The sequence below is a fragment of the Muntiacus reevesi genome, chromosome 20 (assembly GCF_963930625.1).
Source record: "Muntiacus reevesi chromosome 20, mMunRee1.1, whole genome shotgun sequence".
In the NCBI taxonomy this organism is placed as follows: domain Eukaryota; kingdom Metazoa; phylum Chordata; class Mammalia; order Artiodactyla; family Cervidae; genus Muntiacus; species Muntiacus reevesi.
In genome coordinates this window covers 14470706-14484357 of record NC_089268.1, presented here as the reverse complement: position 1 = coordinate 14484357, position 13652 = coordinate 14470706, and the positions used below count along the sequence as shown (strand labels likewise).

The 13652-nt window shown below is 39.3% G+C and overlaps 1 protein-coding gene and 1 pseudogene across 1 annotated transcript in view; both read right to left on the bottom strand.

Annotated features, from left to right (window-relative positions):
* DNAH8 (dynein axonemal heavy chain 8) overlaps positions 1 to 13652 on the bottom strand; it is a 315169-nt gene that overhangs the window by 277524 nt on the left and 23993 nt on the right. Inside the window, exon 8 of the mRNA XM_065912223.1 lies at positions 4737 to 4883. Within this exon, the coding sequence (XP_065768295.1) occupies positions 4737 to 4883 (147 nt within the window). The remainder of the gene's footprint in view (positions 1 to 4736; positions 4884 to 13652) is intronic.
* Positions 11491 to 12158, bottom strand: LOC136151804 (dnaJ homolog subfamily C member 2 pseudogene; annotated as a pseudogene).

Sequence of the window (13652 nt, the reverse complement as noted above, 5' to 3'; positions counted from 1 at the left end):
GGAAGGCCCCTGGAGAGGGCTGCACTGGCTCTGACTGTTGAGCCTTTGTGGCATGAAGTTGTATCCTTCAGACTATAGGTAGGCTTCCCTAGAGGTAGGACAGGGGTGATAGCTGAAGCAGCTAGCCACTATCGCCTACTCCCTCTAGCATCAGGAATGCTTGGGCTGCTACTTTACAGATGGATCCCCAACATTAGACCTGCCACCAAAGATCTTTATTGCAAATGGGTTAACCATCAAGGTCCAGCCCTGAAGTCCGACCACGCCTAAAACTGCACACAAGGGGGTGAGGGTCCTCACTCCTGGAAAAATTAAAAGTAACTAGGAATCACCTCCAGGTTTACATTCTAATGCTTTCAGACATAATAAACGTCTCTGTGGAACGGGTTCTGATGATGGGACTTATTTATTCATTTGACCCATGCCAATACCATTCCAATGGGACATTTTTCCTCAAGAAATTCCCACTGATCACAAAACAGTCTCATACAGCATTTCCTAGATGCATCACCAAAAGCACAAGCAACAGAAGAAACACTTGATAAATCAGACTTGATGAAAATTTAAAACTTCATGCCTCAAAGAACACAATCAAGAAAATGAAAAGATAGCCCGCAGTGAGAGAAAATATTTGAAAATCATATCTGATAAGAGACTTAAATCCAGGATACATAAATAATGCTTATAAACTCAACTATAAAAATACAAATAACTAAATTTAAAATGTGCATAGAATCTGAACAGAAATTTCTCCAAAGAGGAAATATGAATAGACAATAAGCACATGAAAAGATGCTCAAAACCATTAGTCATCGAGTCATCAGTTCAGTTCAGTTCAGTTCAGTCGCTCAGTCGTGTCCGACTCTTTGCAACCCCATGAATTGCAGCACGCCAGGCCTCCCTGTCCATCACAAACTCCCGGAGTTTACACAAACTCATGCCCATTGAGTCAGTGATGCCATCCAGCCATCTCATCCTCTGTCGTCCCCTTCTCCTCCTGCCCCCAATCCCTCCCAGCATCAGAGTCTTTTCCAATGAGTCAACTCTTCGCATGAGGTGGCCAAAATATTGGAGTTTCAGGTTCAGCATCAGTCCTTCCAATGAACACCAGGACTGATCTCCTTTAGGATGGACTGGTTTGATCTCCTTGCAGTCCAAGGGACTCTCAAGAGTCTTCTCCAACACCATAGTTCAAAAGCATCAATTTTTCAGCGCTCAGCTTTCTTCACAGTCCAACTCTCACATCCATACATGACCACTGCAAAAACCCTGACCAGATGGACCTTTGTTGGCAAAGTAATGTCTCTGCTTTTTAATATGCTATCTAGGTTGGTCATAACTTTCCTTCCAAGGAGCAAGCATCTTTTAATTTCATGGCTGCAATCACCATCTGCAGTGATTTTGGAGCCCAAGAAAATAAAGTCTGACACTGTTTCCACTGTCTGCCCATCTATTTCCCATGAGGTGATGGGACCAGATGCCATGATCTTAGTTTTCTGAATGTTGAGCTTTAAGCCAACTTTTTCACTCTCCTCTTTCACTTTCATCAAGAGGCTTTTTAGTTCCTCTTCACTTTCTGCCATAAGGGTAGTGTCATCTGCATATCTGAGATTATTGATATTTCTTCCAGCAATCTTGATTCCAGCTTGTGCTTCTTCCAGCCCAGCGTTTCTCATGATGTACTCTGCATAGAAGTTAAATAAGCAGGGTGACAATATACAGCCTTGACGTACTCCTTTTCCTATTTGGAACCAGTCTGTTGTTCCATGTCCAGTTCTAACTGTTACTTCCTGACCTGCATACAGGTTTCTCAAGAGGCAGGTAAGGTGGTCTGGTATTCCCATCTCTTTCAGAATTTTCCACAGTTTATTGTGATCCACACAGTCGAAGGCTTTGGCGTAATCAATAATGCAGAAATAGATGTTTCTATTTAGATACTGAATGTTTCTATTTAGATACTTTTCTATGTTTCTATTTAGATGTTTCTATTTAGATGTTTCTATTTAGAAACTATTTAGATATTGAAATAGATATTTCAAGAACTCTCTTGCTTTTTTGGTGATCCAGCGGATATTGGCAATTTGATCTCTGGTTCCTCTGCCTTTTCTAAATCCAGCTTGAACATCTGGAAGTTCATGGTTCATGTATTGCTGAAGCCTGGCTTGGAGAATTTTGAGCATTACCTTTCTAGCATGTGAGATGAGTACAGTTGTGCAGTAGTTTGAGCATTCTTTGGGATTGCCTTTCTTTGGGATTGGAATGAAAACTGACCTTTTCCAGTCCTGTGGCCACTGCTGAGTTTTCCAAATTTGCTGGCATATTGAGTGCAGCACTCGCACAGCATCATCTTTCAGGATTTGAAATAGCTCAACTGGAATTTCATCACATCCACTAGCTTTGTTTGTAGTGATGCTTTCTAAGGCCCACTTGACTTCACATTCCAGGATGTCTGGCTCTAGGTGAGTGATCACACCACTGTGATTATCTGGGTGGTGAAGATCTTTTTTGTACAGTTCTTCTGTGCATTCTTGCCACCTCTTCTTAATATCTTCTGCTTCTGTTAGGTCCATACCATCTCTGTCCTTTATTGAGCCCATTTCTGCATGAAATGTTCCCTTGGTATCTCTAATTTTCTTGAAGAGATCTCTAGTCTTTCCCATTCTATTGTTTTCCTCTATTTCTTTGCACTGATTGCTGAGGAAGGCTTTCTTATCTCTCCTGACTATTCTTTGGAACTCTGCATTCAAATGGGAATATCTTCCCTTTTCTTGTTCGCTTTTCGCTTCTCTTCGTTTCACAGCTATTTGTAAGGCCTTCTCATACAACCATTTTGCCTTTTTGTATTTCTCTTCCATCGAGTCATCAGGGAAATGCAAATCAAAACGACAGTGTGATATCACTTCACACCCACCACAATGGCTAAATTCAAAAGGACAGATAAGAACAAGCATTACAATGATGTAGAGAAACTGGAACCCTCATACACTTCTTATGAGAATATAAAACGATGCAAGTACTTTGGAAAACAGGTAGATACTTCCTCAGAAAAGGTAAATATGGAGTTATTATATGACCCAACAATTCCATTCCTATGCATATACTCAAGAGAAATAACAACACAAAGACACACGCAGAAATGTTTGTAGCAGCATTACTCGTAACAGCCAAAAATGGAAAAACCCAAATGTCCATCAACTATTGAAAGGATAAATAAAACATAGTATACCCATATGAGAGGAGGGTATGGCAACCCACTCCAGTATTCTTGCCTGGAGAATCCCCAGGACAGAGGACCCTGGTGGGCTACAGTCCATAAGGTTGCAAAGGGTTGGACATGATTGAGCAACTAAGCACACATACCCATATGATGAAATATTATTCTGTAATAAAAAGGAATGCTACAACACAGATGAGGCTTGAAAATATCATACTAAATTAAATAAGCCAGTCACAAAAGAGCACCTATTATATGATTGCATTTATATGGAATGTCCAGAATAGGCAAATAAATAGAAACAGAAAGTAGATTAACAGTTGCTTAGGGTTGGGTAGAGGGGAGAAAGGGGTATCATTGCTAATGGGCACAGGGTTTTTTTTTAGTGGGAATGAAATGTTGTAAAATTAGATGGTGGTAATGGTTGCACAGTCCTGTGAATATATTAGAAAATATTGACTTATATACTTTAAATGAATAAATTATGTGGTATGTGAATTATATCACAATAAAGCTGCTAAAGAAACAAACAAAAACAGAACCAACAGAAGTATGTAAGAATGACCCAACTCAATAACCTGTTTCTTTTCAGCACCCATACTTTTCCATCCTGGCACATCTAGGAAATGCCCTTCAACTTGGTGGGGCGTAATGCCCCTAACTGGGAGGGATTGGGGTCAGGAAGAGAAGGGGCTGACAGAGGATGAGATACCTGGATGGCATCACCGACTCAATAGACATGAGTTTGAGTAAATTCCAGGAGTTTGTGATGGACAGGGAGGCCTGGCATGCTGCGATTCATGGGGTCGCAAAGAGTCGGACACAACTGAGCAACTGAACTGAACTGAACTGAATGTCCCTAACAATGTCCCAAAAATGATGAGCAGGTTCCTAACTACTCCCAAGACCTAGGGAGCTTGCAGAATGGTGGGGCCATGGAGAGGATGGTACCTAGATGGTATCTCTGTAGGCTTTCCAAAGGCTGACTCCAAGAAGACTCTGGGATGGGCTGCCCTATATCCCCTGGCAAAACCTCTCTTCTCTCCAGCCAATCCTAAACAACGAATGAATCCAAGGTGCAGAAGTTTCTAATCCACATCTGCCCAGCAGAGACATCACACACATAATGTCTATGTTTAGACCATACATGCTGCCCTAGAAAGAGAAGGTACCCACACATCCAGATATGAGACAACTACCTGGTTCTGCCAGGTATTGCACACATGTCATCTCACACCTGTTCTCAGCTGCTGTAATGCTTAAGAGCAGAGATTTGAGTTAAAACTCCATAGGTGAAGACAGAATTGAGGTCTCAAGAGAAGACAAAGTCTACAACAGCTTTTGTGTGACTGGCAGAAGACAGTAACGAGGAATGAAAAAACAAGTTATAAAAAAATGCAGCAATCTATGAGTAACATTGGATGAGTCAGATCAATAGTGAGATAAGAGATCTCAACAATGCTACATGAAGTATGAAATAACCGGAACAGTACAGTTGGCAGGAGAAACTGTGGCTGCTTACCTTCTCCAGTCTTTTGCAGAAAGCTTCAAATTTTCCAAATATGTACATTTCTGAAACCTCAAAAGATTTTTCCCCTGAGGACTCTAAAATCTGTTTCCTTGTTTTATGAAAAGATGCCTGATATTCCTTGAATAGAAAAATGCAGTCCTAGGAGAGATTAAAAAGGGGGTGATATGTAGTGAGCCTTTTGTTCACAAGTGAAAAATTCAAAACTTCTATCCTCATACACAACTAATCACAGCAGCCCCTCAACAGGGCTGTTTGCTGCCAACATTAAAAATCCAAGTTCTCTGCCCACATATAGAAAGGTCTGTGAAAATCAATATATTTTTTTCTATTTTACAAAATATTCTCATCTTCTTTATTCTCATTATTTCCCTTTAACTCTTATTCTTATCAAAGTATGACACATATTATTTGTTGCCAGATTTTCATGGCTAATTAGAACTTCCAGGTTAAAAATGATGTATCAATTCTGTTATCAATTATCTATTCAGTTGGCACCTTTTAATCAGCATTATTCACATACATGTATTAAAAACATTAAGATTGTGTAGTGCTATTATTCAACTGTCATTTCTCCACAAGGAGAGCATAAAGTCTTTGATGGATGCATTGATGAAATCCTAATATTTGACTCAATGGGAAAACAATGGAAACAGTGGCTGACTTTATTTTTGGAGTCTCCAAAATCACTGCAGATGGTGATTGCAGCCATGAAATTAAAAGACGCTTATTCCTTGGAAGGAAAGTTATGACCAATCTAGACAGCATATTAAAAAGCAAAGACATTACTTTGTCAACAAAGGTCTGTCTAGTCAAGGCTATGGCTTTTCCAGTGGTCATGTATGGATGTAAGAGTTGGACTATAAAGAAAGCTGAGTGCTGAAGAATTGATGCTTTTGAACTGTGGTGTTGGGGAAGACTCTTGAGAGTCCCTTGGACTGCAAGGAGATCCAACCAGTCCATCCTAAAGGAGATCAGTCCTGGGTGTTCATTGGAAGGACTGACGTTGAAGCTGAAACTCCAATACTTTGGCCACCTCATGCGTAGAGCTGACTCGTTTGAAGAGACCCTGATGCTGGGAAAGATTGAGGGCAGGAGGACAAGGGGAAGATAGGATGAGATGGTTGGACTATATCACCGACTCAATGGACATGGGTGTGGGTAGACTCCAGCTGTTGGTGATGGACAGGGAGGCCTGGCGTGATGCAGTTCATGGGGTTGCAAAGAGTCGGACACAACTAATCAATGAACTGGGATACCACTGGGCAGTTCAACCAGGCAAAAAGAGAGGACAGTGTTACCAGTCTCCAGTAGGAATTCACTGTCATGTCAAATGAACCAAACCATCTTTTAAAAAATGTTCAACTTTTTCAAAGCCACCAATGTCCAGTCAAATCTCTAACACACTGTCAGCTCCCTGGTCCTGACTCTTCCATCTCTCTCTTGACTCTAGAAGGACCTATGCGACTACATTGGGCCCACTTAGATAATCCAGGATAACCTTCCCATCCTTAATTCCTCCTACAATCTGAATTCCCCATTGACATTTAATGTAACAAATTCCAGGGATCAGGATGAGGACATCTTTATTCTGTCTACCTCAGGCACTAAATCAGAATTTCTGTGAGTGAGACATAGAAATCCATATGTTCAACCAGTTTCTCAGGTGATTCCTACAAACATTCAGGTTTCTATAACTAGTCACATACTACTTCTAACTGTAACAGATAGTCCCCCATCTCAATCTCTAAAACAAAATCTTACTGTCTTCAAGGTTACTGATAATTTTTCACTTGACTTCCCTGAGATGCTAGGAATACAGATAAGATCCTTATCCTCCTGAAATATGCCATCTAACAGAAATTACTTTATATTATTTCTTCTCTACTAATCAATTCCTTCATGTTGGACAGTTAAGGTCCTGAATAAGAATTCTTTCCATTGCTTCTTCCAACCCATTTGAAAATTATTCCCCAAAATGATACAGTAAAAGTTTCCTGAAAAGATTTCAGATATGATAGAAATTAGGTTAAACTAGAATTCAGAAAACCAAACTTTCATTTCTAGTTCAGTAAGTAAATAGCTAGTGACCTGAAGGATATTAAAAGAATTATGAGAATAAACTGCTAAGTTCTATGTCAAGAGTTCTGGCTCCTACTAATAGGTCAACTTGGAGGGAATGATCTCTGCCTCCCACTCCCAAAATTAACACTGGAGAAATTCTAGAGGGCAACATGGAATCCAAAAAATAACAACAACAACAACAACAGAAATGATTAAACTTCCAGGAAGAATATGGGTTGTTTTGAATCTGAGGATTGAGTGAGCAAAAACGATTAAGAAAACAATGGAAGAAGATAAGTGATACTGTTAATGAATAAGGGGACATATTATATAATAATGCAAAGATTAATAAGATAATATTATCAACATTATGCTAATAATTTACAAATTTTAGAAAAATTGAATAAATTCCTCAAAAATATAAACTTACCAAAGTGATTCAAGAATAAACAAAAGTCAAAAAATTAGTTTTTAAAAAAATGAAACTATGTATTTTTTAAAAATATATGCCAGGGACTAATATCTAGAATATATAAAGAACTCTTACAACTCAACAAAAGCAGAACAACTCAGTTCAAAAGTGAGTAAAGAATTTGAAAGATATTTCTCCAAGGAAGATATACAAATTGCCAATATGTATTTGAAAATATGCTCAACTATTACTAGACATGAGGGAAATGCAAATCAAAACACAATGACATAACATTTCACAGGCTTCAGATAGCTATTACCAAAAAAGAAAAAAGAAAAAATAACAAGCACTGGTGTGGATGTGGAGAAACTGGAACTCTTATGTATTGCTGGTGAGAACAAAAAATGGAACAGCAGCTATGGAAAACAGCATAATGGGTGTGCAAAAAGTTAAGTATAGAACTGTCATATGATCCAGCAATTTCATTTTTAGGTATATACTCAAAACAAAGAGACTCAAAGAGATCATTACACAACAGTGTTCATATCTGCATTATTCACAATAGTCAGAAAGTGGTAACAACCCAAATGTCTATCAAAAGATGAATGGATAAAGAAAATGTGGTATGTCCACACAACTGAATATTACTCAGCCATAAAAAAGAATGAAATTCTAATACATGCCACAATATGCACTTTGAAAATACTATGTATGTTAAAAAAGAGGCCAGCACGGAAGGACAAATACTACCTGATTCCACCTACACAAAACACCTAGAATAGATAAATACATGGAGACAGAAAGTAGAACAGAGATGACCAGGGGCTTGGAGACAGGGAATAAGTTGTTGTTTAATGGATATAGAGTCTCAGTCTGTGGAGATGAAAACATTCCAGAAATTGATAGTGGTAATCGTTACACAATATTGTAAATGTGCTTAATGCCACCGAACCACACGTTTTAAAACAGTTAAAATGGTAAATTTTATGTTGTATATATTTTATCACAATTTTTAAAATTTTAATGATAAGAAAAGGAAACAATAATGTTTAAATCTTTCCAGAAAAAACTCAAGCTCAATGAGCTACATGAGTTCTACTCAGATTTTTTTTTGTATAGTACTTGCAGTTTTATAGTACTCAGCAGTGTATAGTTTGTATCATACTGAGCAGTAGCCACAGGACTGGAAAAGGTTGGTTTTTATTCCAATCCCAAAGAAAGGCAATGCCAAGGAATGCTCAAACTACCAGACAATTGCACTCATCTCACACGCTAGCAAAGTAATGCTTAAAATTCTCCAAGCCAACGATAACCCTATATGCAAAACAGAAAAAGAGACACAGAAGTACAGAACAGACTTCTGAACTCTGTGGGAGAAGGTGAGGGTGGGATGTTTCGAAAGAACAGCATGTATATTGTCTATGATGAAACAGATCACCAGCCCAGGTGGGATGCATGAGACAAGTGCTCGGGCCTGGTGCACTGGGAGGACCCAGAGGAGTCGGGTGGATAGGGAGGTGGGAGGGGGGATCGGGATGGGGAATACGTGTAACTCTATGGCTGATTCATGTCAATGTATGACAAAACCCACTGAAATGTTGTGAAGTAATTAGCCTCCAACTAATAAAAAAAATTTAAAAATAATTTAAAAAAAAGAGAAAAAAAAAATTCTCCAAGTCAGGCTTCAACAATAAGTGAACTGTGAAATTCCAGATGCTCAAGCTGGATTTAGAAAAGGCAGAGGAAGCAGAGATCAAATTGCCAACATCCGTTGGATCATCAAAAAAGTAAGAGAATTCCAGAAAAACATCTATTTCTGCTTTATTGACTACACCAAAGCCTTTGACTGTGTGGATCACAACAAACTGAAAATTCTTCAAGAGATGGGAATACCAGACCACCTGACCCGTCTCCTGAGATATCTGTAAGCAGGTCAAGAAGCAACAGTTAGAACTGGACATGGAACAACAGACTGGTTCCAAATTGAGAAAGGAGTATGTCAAGGCTGTATATTGTCACCCTGCTTATTTAACTTATATGCAGAGTACATCATGCGAAATGCCAGGCTGGATAAAGCACAAGCTGGAATCAAGATTGCCAGTAGAAATATCAATAACCTTAGATACACAGATGACACCACCCTTATGACAGAAAGCTAAGAGGAACCAAAGAGCCTCTTGATAAAAGTGAAAGACGAGAGTAAAAATGTTGGCTTAAAACTCAACATTCAGAAAACTAAGATCATGGCATCTGATCCCATCACTCCATGGCAAATAGATGGGGAAGCAATGGAAACAGTGACAGACTTTATTTTCTTGGCCTCCAAAATCACTAAAGATTGTGACTGCAGTCATGAAATTAAAAGATGCTTGCTCCTTGGTAGAAAAGCTCTGACCAACCTAGACAGCATATTAAAAAGCAGAGACATTATTTTGCCAACAAAAGTCTGTCTAGTCAAAGCTATGGTTTTTCCAGTAGTCATGTATGGATATAAGAGTTGGATTATAAAGAAAGCTGAGTGCTGAAGAATTAGTGCTTTTGAACTGTGGTGTCAGAGAAGACTCTTGAGAGCCCCTTGGACTGCAAGGAGATCCAAGTAATTCATCCTAAAGGAAACTGTCCTGAATATTCATTGGAAGGACCGATGCTGAAGTTGAAACTCTAATACTCTGGCCACCTGATGTGAAGAATTGACTCACTGGAAAAGACCCTGATGCTGGTAAAGATTGAAGGCAGGAAGAGAAGGGGACGACAGAGGATAAGATCATTGGATGGCGTCACCGACTTGATGGACGTGAATTTGAGTAAGCTCTGAGAGTTGGTGATGGACAGGGAAGCGTGGCGTGCTGCAGTACATGGGGTCGAAAAGAGTTGAACATAACTGAGTGACTGAGCTGATCTCAACTCAACTTGTAGTTTTCTTTTTTAAATGCACATACAACAGTCTGTCATTATGTCATTTCACAGCTCTATCTGAATTCAGCACTTGTTCTTAAGCAACTTTTTTTGCTTTCACCATCTTAGCAAGTTTCATGTGTCATTTTGGTAGTCCTTTTTGTAGTGCCAGATTTTGCTTCTGCTATTTTTCCCCATCTTTCACGTGTATTTACTACCCAATAAATACATTTTCAAAGTTTGTTTCAAAAGCTTCTGTTCTTCTGTTGTCAAGACGTGAAATCTGCACGTGGATTTTCAAATTGTTCCGAAGGAGCCGACAGAAACTTCAGCACTTCAAGGTACTGACAATTTGAGGCTTCTCTCAATACAGCATGCCATCTTTTTGATGATGGCCAAGTTTTTAGAGACTCTTCTTTGCCAATGAAATCTTTGGCAGTTTTCTTGACTCCCAGAAGTAGAATACACATTCATGTAATTGGCAATAACTTCCCATCTTGAATTTGTCCCAGCAAGGAAGAGGCTCACAGATTTAATTAGCAATCGCAGATCAATTCTCTTCTGGCCAATTTTTACTGCCATTTCCACCTTCAACAGTTGATGTCTCTGCATTCTTAGATACTTGGCACATACTCATCTTCCTTTCTCTTCTAATTTGCTCATTTTCTTCTATCTGCTTTGCCAGAGCAATCATTCCTATTTCTTTTGTAGGTGATGTGAGTTTTTCACTTAAGTACAGTAAGCTTGCAAGTTCAAGGGTATCATCAAGTTTTTCCACTTCTTCCCTTACTTTAATTGGCTTCATCTCATCATCGGAAATGTGATTCCAGGTCTTCCGTGAATTTTCAAGTTTTTGCTACCTTTCCCTTTTCTTATGGAGATATACTTGGCATATAACATTACATCAGGCGGCGCTAGAGGTAAAGAACCCACCTGCCAATACAGGACACATAGAGACATGGGTCCCATCCCTGGGTTTGGAAGATCCCCTGGAGGAGGGCATGGCAACCCACTCCTGTATCCTTGCCTGGAGAATCCCACGGACAGAGGAGCCTGGTGGCCTATGGTCCACAGGGTTGCAAAGAGTTGGACATGACTGAGCAACTTAGCATGCACATACAACATTATATTAGTTTCAGATGTAAAACATAATGATTTGATATTGCCTTTCCCTCTTAATGGCTTTTTTTTTCCTGGATATCTTTTTTCTTCTTTGCCAGTAATGCACTTTGTCAAACTTCCTCTTCTTTTTCCTTAGTTACCCAAACAGCTCCTAATCAAGCTCATCTCTATTTTCTTTAGCTTCTTTCTTCTCCATTTTTCCTTCCATTTTCCTTCTTTCATCACAGTTATATGCATTAGCAACTGACCTTCCATTCATTTCTTCTTTTTTCTTTGTGCTTTTGTTGTTCTGTTCTGCTTTTCAATCTCTCTCCTCTTATCATGACATTCTGCTCTTTTCCTCCTTCATTTAAATAAGAAAACTCTCTCCAAGAATAAAAATTATACCAGCAGGAATAAAATGCCTCCAGAAAAAAGGATGAATTCATATCATTAAGTTTACGTTTTCTTTTTTACCACCTGGAATACATTTCAAACACTTGGGAAAATACTTAGAAGAAACTATCCATTGCTTCACTTCTAGAAGGAACTGAGTTATCAAAACCAAGAATTATACTCTTAATTTCTCCTCTTTTCACTGAATCAGAGATTTCATAAGCTCTATTTATGCAAGTGAAGTTGTCATTATCTCCTTCTTTAAATGGCTCACCAGCTCTTCGGGTACTGTTTTAAAACCACTGCTTTACGTGCAGCTTTGGTCTGTCTCTATCCAAAAACTGCATAAGGATTCTGGTTCTTCCAGTCTTTGGGTTTAAGTGTTTTCAGGAAAAGAAACTAACCTAATTGCAATTCCTCATCTTCTGTTTCCTCTGACCCCTCTTTCTTATCCTCTGGTTAAAGAGGTCAGAGTGTGGTGATGGCAGTGCTCAGGACCAACCCTGCGAACACAGTAGTTCACGTCCTAGGTGGAGGGCACTGAGCATCCTTTCTTGCTCTACCTCCCAGTCTCAGCCTCCTGCCTTAACTCTACAAAGCCCAGGATCCAGCACACGAAGAAAGCAACAAGCACTTCCAGATGGAGACCTTCTGGTATGGTAATTTCTTTCAGACTTTCAAAATAACTGATCGCTTTGATTTTCTACAGGCTACTCCAGGGACTGGAAAAGATGGGGAGTTCCTTCTTCCCCTCCTTCAGTCATATTCATTCTGAGACCTTAGTGCCAGAAACACTGACAAGGATACTGTGAGAAAAGAAAATTTACAAGCTGTCTCTCTCATGAGTATAGTTGCAAAAGGTCCTACAGAAAAGTGTAGCAAAGTGAATTTAAGAATGTCTTTAAAAAGATAATTACACCATAAGTTGAGTTAACCTTAGGGATATCAGAATAGTTTCATTTTAGATAACCTAAAAATGTCATCTAAGCTACACGCCAATACTTTGGCCACCTGATGCAAAGAACTGACTCCTTGGAAAAGACCCTGATGCTGGGAAAGACTGAAGGTAGGAGGAGAAGGGGATGAAAGAGAATGAGATGGTTGGATGGCATCACTGACTCAATGGACATGAGTTTGAGTAAACTCTGGGAGTTGGTGATGGACAGGGAGGCCTGGCATGATGCAGTCCTTGGAGTCGAAAGGAGTTGGACATGACCAAGCGACTGAACTGAAGTGAACTGAACTGAAGCTACTCTCTCAATTCGCCCCACCCTCTCCCTCCCACACTGTGTCCACATGTCTGTTCTCTATGTCTGCGTCTCCATTGCTGCCCTGCAAATAGGTTCATCGGTACCATCTTTCTGGATTCCATACACATGTGTTGATATATAATATCTGTCTTTATCTTTCTAACTTACTTCACTCTGTACAATAGGCTCTAGGTTCATCCCCTTCTTTAGGACTGACTCAAAGACACAAGGAGCTTAATCCAGTGTTCTATGATAACCTAGAGGGGTGGGATGGGTTGGGAGATGGGAAGGAGGTCCAAGAGGGAGGGGACATATGTATACCTGTGTCCGATTCTTGTTGATGTATGGCAGAAATGAGCACAATATTGTAAAGAGCATATCTTGCAATAAAAGCTTTTTCAAAAATGTCATCTATTATGTTAACAGATTAAGGAGAAAAATTTTATAAGCTCCTCAATGAATAAGTGCATGAAAACTTTTTTCAAAACCCATTCATAACTTTTAATAATATCTCCTAGAAACCAAAACTAGGAGTAAAACTTCCTGGAATCTAATCAATGATGTATTAAAGCGTCAAAACAAACGGGGAAATGTTAGAAGCATTTTCTTCCAAAAGAAGATCAGAATAAGATGCCAACTATCACGAGATCTACTTAAGGACGTATGACAGTCCCAGCCAATGAAAAAGGCAAGAAAATGAAATTTAACCAGAGATGGAATAAGAGGAGTGGTCAGAGCACATGTAAGAGTAGGCGAGAGGTGTCTGATACAGGCAGCCATGGAGAAGTTGAG